At 40.7% G+C, this 15,511-nt stretch overlaps 1 protein-coding gene across 2 annotated transcripts in view; it reads right to left on the reverse strand.

Annotated features, from left to right (window-relative positions):
• Positions 1-15,511, reverse strand: part of Lrp4 (LDL receptor related protein 4) — a 323,222-nt gene that overhangs the window by 56,487 nt on the left and 251,224 nt on the right. For both annotated transcript variants that reach the window (XM_070279913.1, XM_070279918.1), the window contains 4 exons: positions 10,820-11,337; positions 10,645-10,762; positions 10,093-10,585; positions 9,879-10,033 (listed from right to left, as the gene is read on the reverse strand). In XM_070279913.1, the coding sequence (XP_070136014.1) occupies positions 9,879-10,033; positions 10,093-10,585; positions 10,645-10,762; positions 10,820-11,337 (1,284 nt within the window). The remainder of the gene's footprint in view (positions 1-9,878; positions 10,034-10,092; positions 10,586-10,644; positions 10,763-10,819; positions 11,338-15,511) is intronic.

Consider the following 15,511-nt stretch of genomic DNA (forward strand, 5'->3'; position numbering starts at 1 on the left):
ACGCGCTTACCGTCTTCTTTATGAATCTCTGACACGAGCATATAGCTCTGACAATATTTTCCGGTTTAGTTAAAAGTTTTCACATACATGTTAGACAGTGGAAGATGTGTACAACAGCAGCAGTATACCAGTAGGGCAGTATCGAATAAGCAGCGACAGAAAAATAACAAAAAGCAGCAGCAGACAAGAAGATTCTAATTTTAAAAATATAAGAAACCAGAGCTTGTTATATTCAATACACATAACAAACACTATGTAACTATCTATAATGAAACTGAGTGGAGTCAACAACTCTCCTCGCATTTGGGGGCTCGTCTGAACTTGAAAATTACAAAGTGACGCCGTCCCGATAAGTCTTAAAAAGTGAAGAAGTTGGATCAAAAATGAGTGAAATGCCCAGACAGCAGGAGGCTTCTAGAATACCTATTGCGAAAGAGAAACAGCCGTGCTACACAAGGTCAGTTGCCGCAGCAGAGAAAAAATTGGAAAATGAGTGGGCCGGAAAGAAACATCGAAGCAAGTGGAGAAAAAAATATGAGTGAGACAAAAAGCTACGAGCAGAGTCTCGTCGTGTGCAAGTGTGACTAAAACACAAAGTGACGTACAGAATCGCGTAGAATTGAGTGGAGGAACAAATATCGCAGCTGAGGCAATTGCAAACAGTTCGATCGCCGAGAACACAAAAACGATGCAAGATCTTGTTCAGCTTATGGCATTTAAAATGGGAGCAGATGAACAACATAGCCGTTGCTCAGTTACAGCCGAAAGTTTCGCAAAAATAAGTCCGGAGAATCCATGCCGGTCAAGAATTGGTTTGACAATTTCGAACTGAATGCTGAAGCTTACGATTTAAACTTAAAGCAGATGTACATACATGCCAAAATGACAAAAACTGCAAAATTGTTTTTGGATTCGACTTACGTACACCAATACACCAATAATCGCAAGAAACGCAAGCTGGAATCGTTTCATGAATATATATGATACAGATGAGGAAGATTGCAGCACTTGGCAGCATCGATGCAAGTTCTGTAATCCGCTACATAGTAGACGGCCTGAACTTGAGGAGTGACTTTAAATATACCCTCTCCAATTGCAAGTCTTTCAAAGAGCTGCAGGAGCTATATGGCGTATTTAAACGCGTCAACGAAAAAAAGCTTCAATTGAAAAAAGCTAACATATGGCTCTGTTAAGTACTCGTTCTTGTTACTCGCTGCGTCGCAGTTTCGAAGGAAAGAATAGAAAGAGCAGATAGAAACTAGTAATAAATGAACTTCCATTGAATTCGGTTGATGCGTTTCTACTGGGACCATAGTTGCTGGCCTGAAACAGGCATTTTCGCAGTCTGCCATTTGGACCAAATATTTTTTGGCGCCCCCGGGTGGACTCAGAAGGACGTATCATCATATATACATAGCAGATCAGCTATACGTCCATCCGCAATCTCAGTTCGGGCTTGTACTCGACGCGCCGCTGGAATTCATCGTTCATATAGCAGATCAGCTTTACATATATACATTCACCGTGGAATCTCAGTTTGGGCTTGTACTGGACACGCCATTGAATTAATACCATTTCGGTAAATGCACTGTATACATACATCAGCCTGCAAATATCAGCCAAGGTGTAAGTTTTGAGGCAAACACGTGTCAAGATTACAGGTTGGTTCTTTAGTTGCTTGGTGCCGTTCTTTCTCTCTTCACATGCACATACCATCGCACACTTTACACACACATACATACAGCAAAATACAGTTCATCGATCAGAGGGAGCTTTGAAAATCGTTGCAGCACCTTAATTGCGCTTAGCCCGAGTTTTGTTGATTCGAGTTGTTCAATTTGTCTCTCTGCTGTAGAGTAACGGCTCACGCTTGCACTTCAGCTCCCATACAATTCGGGTACAGTCAAAACAAAGTTCCAAAGTTAAAATAAGTTCAATCAATAACCTATCGTAACACTAGATAACTGTGCTTTCTACTTGAGAATTCAATTTCAATTAAATCAGTGGGTGGCAAAGATTCACTTATATTGGCATTTTAGCGTAAGATTGCATCATGGCTCCGAAGGGACGTTTAAGTCGTCAGCAAAGTTCAAGTATACATGATGTCAATGATGGCAACGATCGTGCTAATTCATTACTCTCGCGTCTTGAAAGTGTTAAGGGTGTCATAGACCGCATGGGAGAGTTTATGCAACCACAAATCGTATCCATTCGAGGCAGCGAATTAGAGTGCAGATTCAACATTTTAAACAATTACATAAATCGTGCATTTAACCTTCAAGAGGAAATTGATTCCATTAATTCGGTATTGTCCTCGCGAGCTGAGCTTGAGGATAAGTGTGTAGCCACAAAATCTCTTTATATGTCAGCTAGTGTACAGAATCAAAATTCTAAAACTTAAGCGCGATCGAAAAGACACAAACCTTCTTGGAATAGGTCAATCAGCTGTATCAGCTCGCCATGTAGTTCAAGCAACTATACACTCCCGAACACTGGCATTTCAATTGGAAGCTGAACTTATTGTTCTGAAGTCAATATCATCGTCCCAACCAGAGAGGGCAGTTCAAGTGTTAGACTGGAACCTCCCTGACAACATAAAGTTAGCTGATCTACTGTTCCACAAACCTCAGAGAATTGACATGGCTTGGTGCAGTCCTACAAAATTCCGTTTATGGATGGGTCGTATCCGGTCGGTGCAAGTCATCAAAAACAAATTTCAAACAGGCTACCTCAATGTTGAGCGCGGTTCGAGATCATTGCAGTGTAGACATGTTGATTCGAAAATTCTGGGAAATAGAAAGTCTCCCGAGCATTACACAGAATAAACTTTACACTCCGGAGCAAATTATGTGCGAAAAGGCATTCATCGAGAGTATTGTTCGGTTACCCTGCGGTCGACTTCAAGTTTCATTGCCATTTAAGTCCAGCCCTATTTGTCTCGGCTCGTCGTTTGAAATCGCAAAAAGGTGGTTTTTAGCACTAGAAAGGAGGATGTCCAATAACCCAGAAATAAATTCCATGTACGTTGCCTTTATAAAGGAGTACATTTCCTTAGGCCACATGACGTTGGTCAATGATGAAATTCCTACTGAGCTTCATTTCTTCATTCCTTATCAATGTGTGCTCAGACCGCAAAGTTCAAGCACTAAACTTAGAGTGGTTTAAGATGCAACGAGTAAGACAAGCTCTCAAGTGTCATTGAACGAATTGCTGATGATCGGACCAACTATACAGCCGTGTCTATACGCGACATTGCTAAGGTTTCGTTTTCGCAAATACGCTATTACAGCAGATATCGTCAAAATGTATAGACAAGTCGAAATAACTAAATCCCATCGTAATTTTCAACTAATAGTATGCAGACAGTATAAGGATGAAAAGTTACAAGTCTATCGCTTGAATACCATTACATACGGCACGGCCTGCGCATCGTTCTTAGCTATCCGCTGCCTCAAGTACCTTAGTGAGATATATTCAGTTTCTCACCCTCTAGGATCCTTAGTCTTATCGAATAGCTTCTATGTTGACGATCTTTTGTCAGGCGCGGATACAATCGAAGAACTTACGTCGATACGAAACGAAGTAGTTGAAATCTTAGGCTCGGCCGAGCTTGTTCTTTCGAAGTGGGCAACCAACTGTGAGCAGCTAATAGATCTTAATCAGTCTACAGATGTATCTGTCGGGGAGCACGAAGATACAAAGGCGTTAGGCCTCGTTTGGAACCCAAAACATGACATCTTTAAGTTTTCTCCGCGAGAGATGTGTACAAGCCATGCGCCAACAAAAAGATCTATGTTGTCCCTTACTGCTCGCCTATATGATCCTCTCGGGCTTATTTGTCCTGTTGTCACAAAGGCCAAAATTCTTATACAACAGATTTGGCTGCTTAAGATAGAGTGGGATGATCCAATTCCTGAAAGCCTTCAGCAGAAATGGCAATCGATCACAATTGGTTTGGAAGAGTTGGATATGTTGACTATTCCAAGGCATGTAGGTACGACAAAAAATACCGTATGTCAAATACATGGCTTTGCGGATGCCTCAACTGAGGCATACGGATGTTGCCTGTACATCCGTGTCGAACACCCACATGGTGTGGAAGTTAAATTGCTTACTGCAAAATCAAGAGTGGCCCCTCTAAGAACAAAGTCGGTACTACGACTGGAGTTTTGGTCGGCGCACTTGCTAGCCAACTTGTGTGAAGAAGTTCGTCCACTGATCGACTCTCCAGTTGAACGAGTTGTAATGTGGTCCGATTTAGAAATCGTCTTGTATTGGCTGCAAACACATCCTTCAAAACTAAAAACCTTTGTTGCCAACCGCGTCAGTGAGATTCAAGAGATAACCTTATCGGCTAGTTGGCGCCATGTACCCACTGACAGCAATCCAGCAGACTTTCCATCTCGGGGTTGTACAGTTAATGAATTAAAAAATTCATTTTGGTTTGATGGTCCCCAATTATTGACTTAAGATCAAAGGCGTTGGCCTCAAAATACAAAAATTCACCAAATCAACACTAACGAAGAGTTAGAGATTCGGAATATTACTACTAGCCACGTTACCACACAACTCTAGCCGAATCCGATAGACAAAATTGTCGAAATTCATCTTCATTCTTGCACATTCTTGCGTATTTCCTACGATTCGTTAACGCAACAAAATCTCGCTCGTGGTCTTCGCTAAATCCTACCTCGGTTGAGCTCGGCTCGGCCGTCTTACTTGTTGTAAGCGTCATCCAGCAAAATGCATATAAAAGTAAACTCATAAAATAACAAAAATCAGTTAAATTGCCCGACTCACTTCAAAAATTAAGTCCATTCGTTGTGACTGAATCAATCGGAAAGCTTGAGGTGTCTTTGTTGCGAGTAGGAGATCGATTGTTCAGTGCACAGTTAAGCTACAGCGTAAAGTTTCCGCTTCTTATGCCAAAGGGCAACAGATTCGTGAGTTGATACATTCAACATCTGCATAGAAACTGTCATGCAGGACCCAGAGCATTGGTTGGTCTTATTCGCCAAACAATATGGCTCATAAATGTTAGGCGCAAATGTAGCGCGGGCGTACGACAATGTGTACATTGCTTTCGATACAAGCCAAAATTAGCTTCACAAATAATGGGTAACTTACCAGCCGACCGTTTGATAGAAACAAGGCCGTTTGAAATTAGTGGAGTTGACTTAATTGGGCCGATTCGTGTATCGGTAGGAATTCGTGGCAAGCCTCCAATCAAGATGTATGTATCGATATTCATTTGCTTCCTGTCAACAGCCGTTCATCTTGAACTTGTAAAAGATCTCACCGCTAATACATTCATTATGTGCTTATCTAGATTTGTCGGAAGACGTGGACCCATCGAGAAATTGTATTGCGATAATGCCATGAATTTCTCGGGGTCGTCTCGCATCATACATGACCTAATGAGCAAATTGGAAACCCATAAGGACGCTATAACAGCATTTGGAGCACCTCGTCGATTCGAATTTATCTTCATCCCTCCCAGAGCCCCACATTTTGGAGGGCTTTGGGAGGCGGCCGTTAAATCGGCTAAACACTTGTTTCTCCGAGCTGTGGGTAACGTGTTACTAAAGCTCCAGACGAGTTCCAGACGGTGATCGTAGAAGTTGAAGCAGTGCTGAATTCGCGGCCGATTATTGCTGACGGCTCAAGCCCAAACGATGGTGAAGCTATAACCCCTGGGCACCTCCTCGTCGGGACCAGCTTGGCGACCTTGCGTCCAGCATCTGCTCAGGCAAATGTGGAACCGAATTTATCGTTTCTTCAGCGCTGGAATTTGGTGTCTGCGATAAAACAACGCTTTTGGCAGGATTGGTCACGAGACTACTTGTTAAGCTTACAACAACGCGTGAAATGGAATAAGGAGTCGCCAAACGTAACTGCTGGAACCGTTGTCGCAATTCAGGAGGACAATCTGCCACCTTAGACATGGGTTTTGGGCATCATCACTGAAACGATTACAGGTGCTGATAGAAGGGTCCGAGTGGCCCTCGTAAAAACTAAAAATGGAATCTACAAACGTGCTGTCCATAGACTAGCACCATTACCTTAAAATTGAAGCCCTTCGGCCATTCAACGCGGCCGTGTTTAGTCGTAACTTGTTTAAAAATTAATATGTGAGGGAAATACGTAGAACTCGCAACTTGGGCTACTGAGACGGGGCATAACAAGCTACGAGCAAATAAAATACCCCCAACGAGCCCAAGCTGCAAGATATCTACGTGTGTTCCTTACTCCCATACTTATGAGAAATATTTGAATTGTACCGCCTAAAGATATTATCGCTCTGTTAAGTACTCGTTCTTGTTACTCACTGCGTCGCAGTTTCGAAGGAAAGAATAGAAGGAGCATATAGAAACTAGTAATAAATGAACTTCCATTGAAATCGGTTGATGCGTTTCTACTGGGACCATAGTTGCTGGCCTGAAACAGGCATTTTCGCAGTTTGCCATTTGGAGCAAACAAGAGGGAAACAAGTTTCTCCACCGCATGGGGAGAAAGCTTATGAGGAACAGAATGAATGAGTATTTATAGTATTATTAATACAAATTATGAAATTGATGTTCCCCCAAATAAAAAGGAAGTATCGATGCTGATCAAGAACTACAAGGCGGTGGATTCAGTATCAGAGGTTCCAGTAAAGCTGCGAATTGTTTCAGATGGTGAGATAATCCCATTTCGTCAATTTCCGAATCGATTTGCGATTTCCGAACAGAAGGATGTCGAACCGCAGATCGAAGAATGGCTATCTGCTGGCTATCTATACGCCCATCTACATCAAACTTTGTTACCCGTCTGGTGCTGGTAAACAAAAAGGATGGCACACGCCGTTTGCGTTGATTTTCGTAAGCTGAACTCGATGGTGTTGAGAGATTGCTTTCCCGTCCCTGTTATAGAGAAAGTACTCGAAAAGCTGCAAAAAGCGCGATACTTTACCGTGACGGACTTGGAGAATGGTTTCTTTCACCTTGCCATTGAGGAAGAGAGCAAGAAATTTACAGCGTTCATAATTGTTGTACAAACATCGTACAAACACCGGATTGTACGAATTCAATAGAACACCGTTTGGATTTCGGAACTCGCCAGCTGTATTATTCGCTATCTAAATTACGTATTTCAGGAGCTGACGAACAAGGACATACTCCATTTATACATGGATGATATAATAATTCACGTCGAGACTACAGAGAAATGTTTGCAAAACATGGCACTCGTCTTCAAAAGAGCTGGGGGGTTTGGCCTGAAGATAAGGTGGCGAAAATGTCTCTTCTTGCAGAAAAGAATTCACTTCTTGTGTCACAAAATTGAAGACGGAAACCTGTGGCCTGGGCAGGAAAAGACTGCAGCGGTCAGCAAATTTTCGGTGCCGAAAAACGTCAGAGCAGTCCAAGCTTTTCTGGGGCTGACGGGATTTTTCACAAAATTCGTCCTGAATTATTCGCAGATTATGCCCGTTAACTGACCTGCTGCGCAAAGATGTTCGTTTTCAAATGGCTGAGCCTCAGATGAACGCGGTCCAGAAGGATGCGTTGACAAAGGAACCTGTTTTGAAAGTTTACAGCAGAGAAGCTAAGACTGAGTTACACACAGACACAACAAAAGACGGATTGTCAGCGGTATTAATGCCATGTATTAATGTGGTTCGATAACAAACTCCACCCTATCCAGTATTGGAGCAAGAAGACAACAGGAGCTGAGTCCCGCTAGCACAGTTATATCATGGAAGCCAAAGCCGTGTATATAGCGGTAAAAAATTCATTATCTGCTGGGATCGTCGTTTAAGCTGATAACGGATTGTACCGTTTTTAAACAAACTCTACAGAAGGCGGATGTACGAAGAGCAGTCACGCAGTGGATTGTTTATCTACAAGATTTCGATTTCACAGTCGAACATTGTCCTGGAGAACGATTAAAGCATGTTGACTGCCTAAGTCGCTATCCCGATCGTGTTATGCTTGTCTCCTTAGAGATCACAGCATGCATCAAAAACGCTCAAAGAAAAGATGAGATGCTGAGGGCAATTGCGGAAATTCTCAAAAGCCGTCCATATGAGGGGTACAAGATAAAAGCTTTACTTGTCTATAAGGAGGTGAACGGTAACGATCTCCTCGTAATCCCGAAAGCGATGGAAAAAGAAGTGATTGTTGACGCTCACAATGCAGGCCACTTTGCATTACAAAAAACTCTACATACTATTCAACCATCCTATTGGATTCCTCATTTGGAGCAAAAAGTTCAGCAGGTGGTGAAAAATTGTGTTAGATGCATTTTCAACAAGAAACTTGGCAAGAAAGAAGGGTTTTTAAACTGCATCGATAAAGGTGATCAACCCCTTCACACGCTGATTATCTGGGTCCCACGGATGCCACTGGAAAACAATATAAATACATATTTGCGATGGTGGACTCATTCACAAAGTTTATATGGCATTTTCCTACGAAGACTGCAAGCTGCAAGGAACCGCTGAAAAAGATTCAGACTTGGTCCGACATTTTTGGCAACCCAGTACGGATGGCTTCGGACAGAGGTTCTGCTTTCACAGCCAACTTGTTTGCGGATCACCTGAAGGAAAACGGTATTGAACACGTTTTGAGCCCAACTGGAATTCCCCGCGGAAATGGTCATATCAAAAGGGTGAATCGCACGATCTTTTCGATTATTTCTAAGATTTCGGAAGATGATCCAGCCAAGTGGTTTAAGGCAGTACCTGAGGTGCAGAGAGCAGTTAATTCCCACGTACATGCGTCTACTAAGAAGTCACCATTTGAGCTAATGTTTGGTGTGAAGACGAACAATAAACCAATTCAAACTTTGACGAGCAACGGCAGCAACTTAGAAAAGATGCAAAGATCGAAATTACCGTGCACAGGATTACTACAAAAAGAATTACGACCTAAATCGTAAACCAGAAGTCAATTATAAAGTTGGAGACTTAGTCGCTACACGTCGAACACAGTTTATTGCAGGCAAAAAGCTGGCTGGAGAATATCTGGGACCGTATGAAATATCAAAAGGCAACAGGAACGGCAGATACGAAGTTCGGAAGGTAGCGGATGTAGAAGGTCCATGGACCATCACTTTATGTGATCATAGCTGGTTAAAGTGTTACATGAACACTTTAACCAGCTATGATTACATAAAGTTGTGGCGTTATGCTAAGGATATTGAAGAGGCTTGGTCATTTGGGACAGATGACTAGTCAGGAATGGCCGAATGTAAGACAGTGGAAGATGTATACAACAGCAGCAGTATACCAGTAAGAAAGCAGCAGTATATAAGCAGTATAAAAATCAGAAGTATGGCAGCGGTATGAATATCAGCAGATCAGCAGTATTGAAGGTCAGCAGTATGGCAACTTAAAAAAAGCGTCGGTAGGGCAGTATCAAATAAGCAGCGGCAGTAAAAAGAACTCAGCTGAAAAAACGACGAGAGGCAGCAGCAGACAAGAAGATGTTAATTTTAAAAATATAAGAAACCAGAACTTATAATATTCAATACACATAACAAATACTACATAACTATTTATAATAAAAATGAGTGGAGCTAACAACTCTCCTCACATTCATGCACATAATGCAACGGATTCGTGTATAAAGATTAGAATAACATACAAAAAAATGTATTTATTTTTAATTAAAATCCTAATTTTATCATATCAACACAGAGGTTCCCGGCAAGACAAATATTTGGTTAAATAAAAGATGTGCGCGTGACATATGTACAGATATTCTTTACCTTTATAAATAACTCAATCTTAATAATTAAAAAAAACAAAATTATAAAATCAAAATTCAAATTATTTTATTTTTAATCGGGAATTAAGAAAAAATGTAGATACAAACATAATAAACATTTAATCTTACATGTGGCTTTTCATATTTAAATCTCTTCCATATATTTGTTTTTGGTTCCATTGGTGTACCATCTATGTTGTAATTCGGATTTGAAAAAGTTAAAACAGATCGGCTGGATTCGCGTGAATTGCGTGTTGTTTTGTTTTTGGTTGTAAAGGCAAGCACTGGAAATATATTTTCATTTTTAAATGTAAAAAAAAACTACTATGATGTAAGCTCTTACTAAAAATGACAAGAATAACAATGAAAACCATGACAATAACCACGCCTAGTGCCACTAATAGTAAGAATTCCCGTTGAGTGTCAGAGTGCTTCGTATGGTCATCGTTTTTTTTTAAATTTTTTTCATGTACAGCTGGAGTTGCATCATCGGGCGACTCATCTGAGTATTCGGCCATCTGATGGTTTTCCAAACGTTCATTCACAAGAAATTTTGGTCTCAATGAACATTCCATGTCGTCTGGGTCGATCTTGTCGGGACAAGCGCATACGTAATCCAATCCTCGATGTAAGCAAAGATGGGAGCACCCGCCATTATCATGAGAGCAGAAATTTACAATATTAGGCTGGCGACTAAATGAAACGGCTCGTATGTCTAATGCCCCATTAAGGGCATCACGCACCTCTAATGGATTTCCATATCCATTACGTGGCAAGCGCTGTGAGCGGTATACAGACTTATTGTACCAATCTGTCCAAAACAAGTTGTTTTCGAACTAGAATATGTATAGATTCTTAATTAAATCTTTCATTTTATTAGAAATTTATTATTTACCAAGGTAAGACCAAAAGGATGAGGTGCATATGGCACAATGGTCATGCGGCGTCTTCCGTTAAAATCCACTTGACCAATGTTATCCTCTAAGGCATCGGCCCAAAGTAATCTACGGTTTCTGCCCAAAACAAGTAAAAAAGTGTTAAAGCTATGTTTTGCTACCATTTAAACTTACTCAAAATCAATTGTGAGACCAGTTGGAAACCCTATTCCAGAAGTAACGATTATTGTTCGGTTGGATCCATCCAAAAAACTGCGTTCTATTTTCGAAGGCGAGTTCCAATCAGACCAAAACAAATACCCTTTCTTTGGATATACAATAAGTGATCTTGGGTCGCCCAAATCATCTTCTATTAGTCGTTTACGAAAACGTCCATCGAGTCGTGCTACTTCGATTAGTTTTCGATCTGTATCGGACCAGTATATATTGTCTGCAACCCAGTCGACGGAAATTCCATTAGGTGTAAGCACGTCAGTACTTATGATTACCTTGCTTTCAGTTAAATTCAATAAATTGACCTTTCGAATGACATCTAAATTGACATCGGCAAAAAAAAGCATATTTTTACGGTAGTGGTAGTCAAGTACGACGGCTCCATGAACTCCATTTATTGGTAAAACCACATCCATGTAATCGCCAGAATTTAAAGAAATCATTCCAATGCCTGAACGCAGTGCAATAAGAAGATAGTCCTAAAAATAAATTAAATAAAGTAAATTATTTATAATCATTATTGTTATGATTACTATTTTAAAATAATTGTTAATGACTTATAATAATCATTATTCTTTGAGCAAAAAAAAAATTAAAACAAATCATTATTTTCTGAGTGAAAAATTAAAAATGATCAATAAACATTAAAAAACAAGAGAGGAAATTAAGCTTCGGGCGGAGCCGAATTTAATCTACCCTTACAGTTCGGATATATATCGCAAAAATCGGATAAAGTGGGCCGATCCTTTTGAGAATTTTATAATAAAACAAGAAAGGAAAGCTAACTTCGGGCGATATATCCTTGCAGTTAAAACCGGATATATCGCAAACATCGAATATAGTTGGTCGATACTTATGAGAATATCATAATATAACCAATTGATTACAATAAAAAATCTAAAGAAAGTCACAAGCTTCTATCTTCATAAGTACCAAAATTTCTTGGTTTCTACCAAATAAGTAAGTAAGTAATACAATAGTGAGGAATAGGAGTAGCAAATGGTGCAGGGGTTGATTAATATGACGGGGAATTAATGAATTGCTTGTGACTGCAGTTCGATCTGCATGGGCTTACGATTGAGTGAAGACTGACTTCAGTTAAGCGAGATCGCTGCGCGAGAGAATCCAGTCGCATACATAACACCCCTTAACACCCAAACGGATCGTAGAAGTGCAGCGACGGTCACGGGCATATCTGCGCGGCGATCCTCCAGTCTCGATTGGCTCAGGCGAGCGCTGTGGACCACCTGAAGCTGGAGATTTCAGTAAAGCGAGATCGCTGCGCGAGAGAATGCAGTCGCATACATTACACCCCTTAACACCCAGACGGATCGTAGAACTGTGGGCGACGACGGTCACGGGCCGATCTGCGTGGCGGTCCCCCAGTCCCGTTTAGCTCAGGCAAACGCTGTGGCCCAGCTGGAATTGTAAATTGGCCAGCTACCGCTTCAGATGGGGTTGGCGTGGAACAGCAATTTGGTGATGCTGTCTCCTCTAGTGATGGCTGCTGCGAAGGACTGCGCAATCGCCCTCAAGACTGAGGCTGCAATCCTTAGACGGGTTGGTAGCTAGGGTGTTCGCGGTGACAGTGGGAAAAATTGCCCATTCGATCATGAAAACTTCTTCTGTTCGAGGCTCATGATGTATATCTGACGTTGGGCAGCGGCTTAAGAAATCTGCATTACTTATTTTTGTTCCAGGCTGATGAATTAACTTGAATTTATACGCTATCAAAAATATTGCTCGACGCATAATCGGGTTGGAAATGATTTGAGGGATTGGCTTTTCTGTCAAAAAGATTCCCAGCAGATGATCTGTTATAAGCGTAAACTTCCTTCCAATATTTATGAAATTTTTTGACACCTGCGACTAACGCTACCGCTTCTCTGTTGATCTGCGAGTAGTTTCTCTCTGCCTTTGACAGCGTGCGAGAGTAAAACGCAATCGGTTTCTGTGTCCCGTCTTCCATTTCGTGGCTTAGTACTGCTCCTAACCAGGGACCGTAATCATTATAAGTAATATATTTAAAATTACTTTGTAATGATTACTCAACGATTTTTAATTTTTTAAATCAAGACTAATAATTATTTTTGATCGAAAAAAATAAAAATCACAAATAATCATTAAGCTTGAACAAAAAAAATAAAACTCAAAAATAATGATTATTCGTGATTTTTATTTTTTTCGATCAAAAATAAAACTCACCAAGCAATAACTTTTGATCCTTTAAGGATATTTCCAATATTGTCTTATGTCCTTATAAAGGGACCCTAGAGCAATAATTAACAACAACAACAAAAAAATGCATTTTACTTGTGTTTGTTGCAATTATTTAATATAAGGTCAACTGTAACATACAGAGCAGCAGCAGCAGATATACACAATTACCAAAACAATGATAATAATGATAATGATAATCATCATAATGATCAACCAGTAAAACAATTAGGAACATTAATTTTCAATTTATTGTGCATTTATGACATAATATGAATTTTATGTATTTTTATAATTTTTATTAAAATTTTAGGAATAACAATTTTGACAGCGAAACGCTCGACAAGTTGCACTTTTGGTCGGTTAGCATTATTTTAAGCGCAGAAAAGGCGCGCTCTACGCTAACTTGGGTTAGGAGTCCTAACCCGTATGGTGACGCATTGCAAGTTAAGTTCAGTGGGCGGTCCGGAGAGTAATGAATTAGGACTGCATCCGATGCGATCAAATTCTTTAGTTCTGCAAATGCTTTTTGGTGCTCCGGATGCCATGTCCATTGTGCGTTCTTGTCTAAAAGTCTATGTAATGGCTCCGCAATAGTGGCCTTCTGTGACAAGAATGAGTGATAACAAGAAAGGAAAGCTAACTTCGGGCGGAGCCGAAGTTGATATACCCTTGCAGTTAAAACCGGATATATATCGCAAACCGATTCTTATGATTAAATCATAATAAAACCAATAAACTACAATAAAAAACCTAAAAAAAAAAGTCCCAAACTTCTATGTTCAAAAGTACCAAAGTTGGTATTTCTACCAAAAACCATTTCCGATCGTTCAGTTCTATGGCAGCTATAAGATATAGTCGGCCGATTCTAATGAAATTTGGCAGGTTGGATTAGCCAAAAATAGAATATGTACTAAGTTTCAGCTTTCTATCTTCAAAAACACGAAAGTTGTGTCATTTCCGATCGTTCAGCTATATGGCAGCTATAAGGTATAGTCGGCCGATCCTAATAAAAATTTGGCATGTCGTAATGTTTTGCCAAAAATAGCTCTTATATCAAATTTGAAGTCTCTATCTCTAAAAACACCAAAGTTATACCATTTACGATCAATCAGTTATATGGCAGCTATAGGATATAGTCGGCCGATCCGAGCCGTTCCAACTTACTGCGTGCAAAGGAAAGAAGGGTGTGTGCAAAGTTTCAAGACGATAGCTTTTAAACTGAGAGACTAGTTCGCGTAGAAACGGACAGACAGACAGACGGACAGACAGAAGGACAGAGAGACGGACAGACAGACGGACAGACAGACGGACAGACGGACATGCTCATATCAACTCAGGAGGTGATCCTGATCAAGAATATATATACTTTATAGGGTCGGAGATGTCTCCTTCACTGCGTTGCACACTTTTGACCAAAATTATAATACCCTCTGCAAGGGTATAAAAATTGGTCAGTCCTAGAAACGCTTGCAACTGTTTTTTTTTCTTTTGGCGGTGGCGCCTCATGGATGGCTCTTACCTTGTCGGCTGATGGCCTAATGCCGAGAGCGTCAACTTTGAATCCAAGAATTTCGATGGATGAGACCCCAATTTGACACTTGTCTGAGACGTAATTTTGAGACGTCATCCTGACCGGTCCTGGTGCTAGAACTTTGCTTAGTCTACCCGCAGGTTCTTATTCTGATTTACCCAATATAACAATATCGTTCCGCAACATTCTTTCAATGCAATTTTGGAATATTCCTGGGACTGATGAAATCCCGAATTGTAGTCTTGTTACCTTAAATTTTCCTTTGCGGGTAGCTATTGTTTGCATCAAAACTGACTTTTCGTCGACTACCATTTGTTAATAAGCCTGGGCCAAATATATTTTTGTGAAAATTGAGCCTCCTTCTATCGATGCGTATAGCGTGTTTATTGCAGGAATTTAATGGCAATGCGGTTGTACCGCTCTGTTAAGCGTATATTTACAATCTCCACAAATACGAATGGAACCAAGTATTCCTTGAGCACAGATAAGGTCCAACTCTTCTTCATATGGCTTAATGAGTGAGTAAGAAATTCGACACGGTGGCAGTCTGACCGGCGGAACTTCTTGGTATGCCGACCAAGTTCTGAGGAAAACAAATTTCCTTAGAATTTCCGCGTTACTATTGCACGCTGCACGCCATGAATGCCTTTTATGCGGATTCCAAGGGTTGAAACCATTTGCATCTAAGGAGGTTTGACCCGGTGCCAGACGTGACGACCAGTGGCAGGTAATTGATAGGACGATTGTTGTAGCGGATTGACGTGTCGGTGATTCCCTTGACCAGAATTGGGTTACGTTGATAGTCGCTTAGCTTTAGGTGGCAGTTGACGAGATCGGGATTACCGTGGCGGGATTATTATTAACAAGTGGCGTTGCGGAACGGACACTTCGTTCAGACGTGC

This window comes from Drosophila bipectinata, chromosome XL, assembly GCF_030179905.1.
Source record: "Drosophila bipectinata strain 14024-0381.07 chromosome XL, DbipHiC1v2, whole genome shotgun sequence".
NCBI classification, from domain to species: Eukaryota; Metazoa; Arthropoda; class Insecta; order Diptera; family Drosophilidae; genus Drosophila; species Drosophila bipectinata.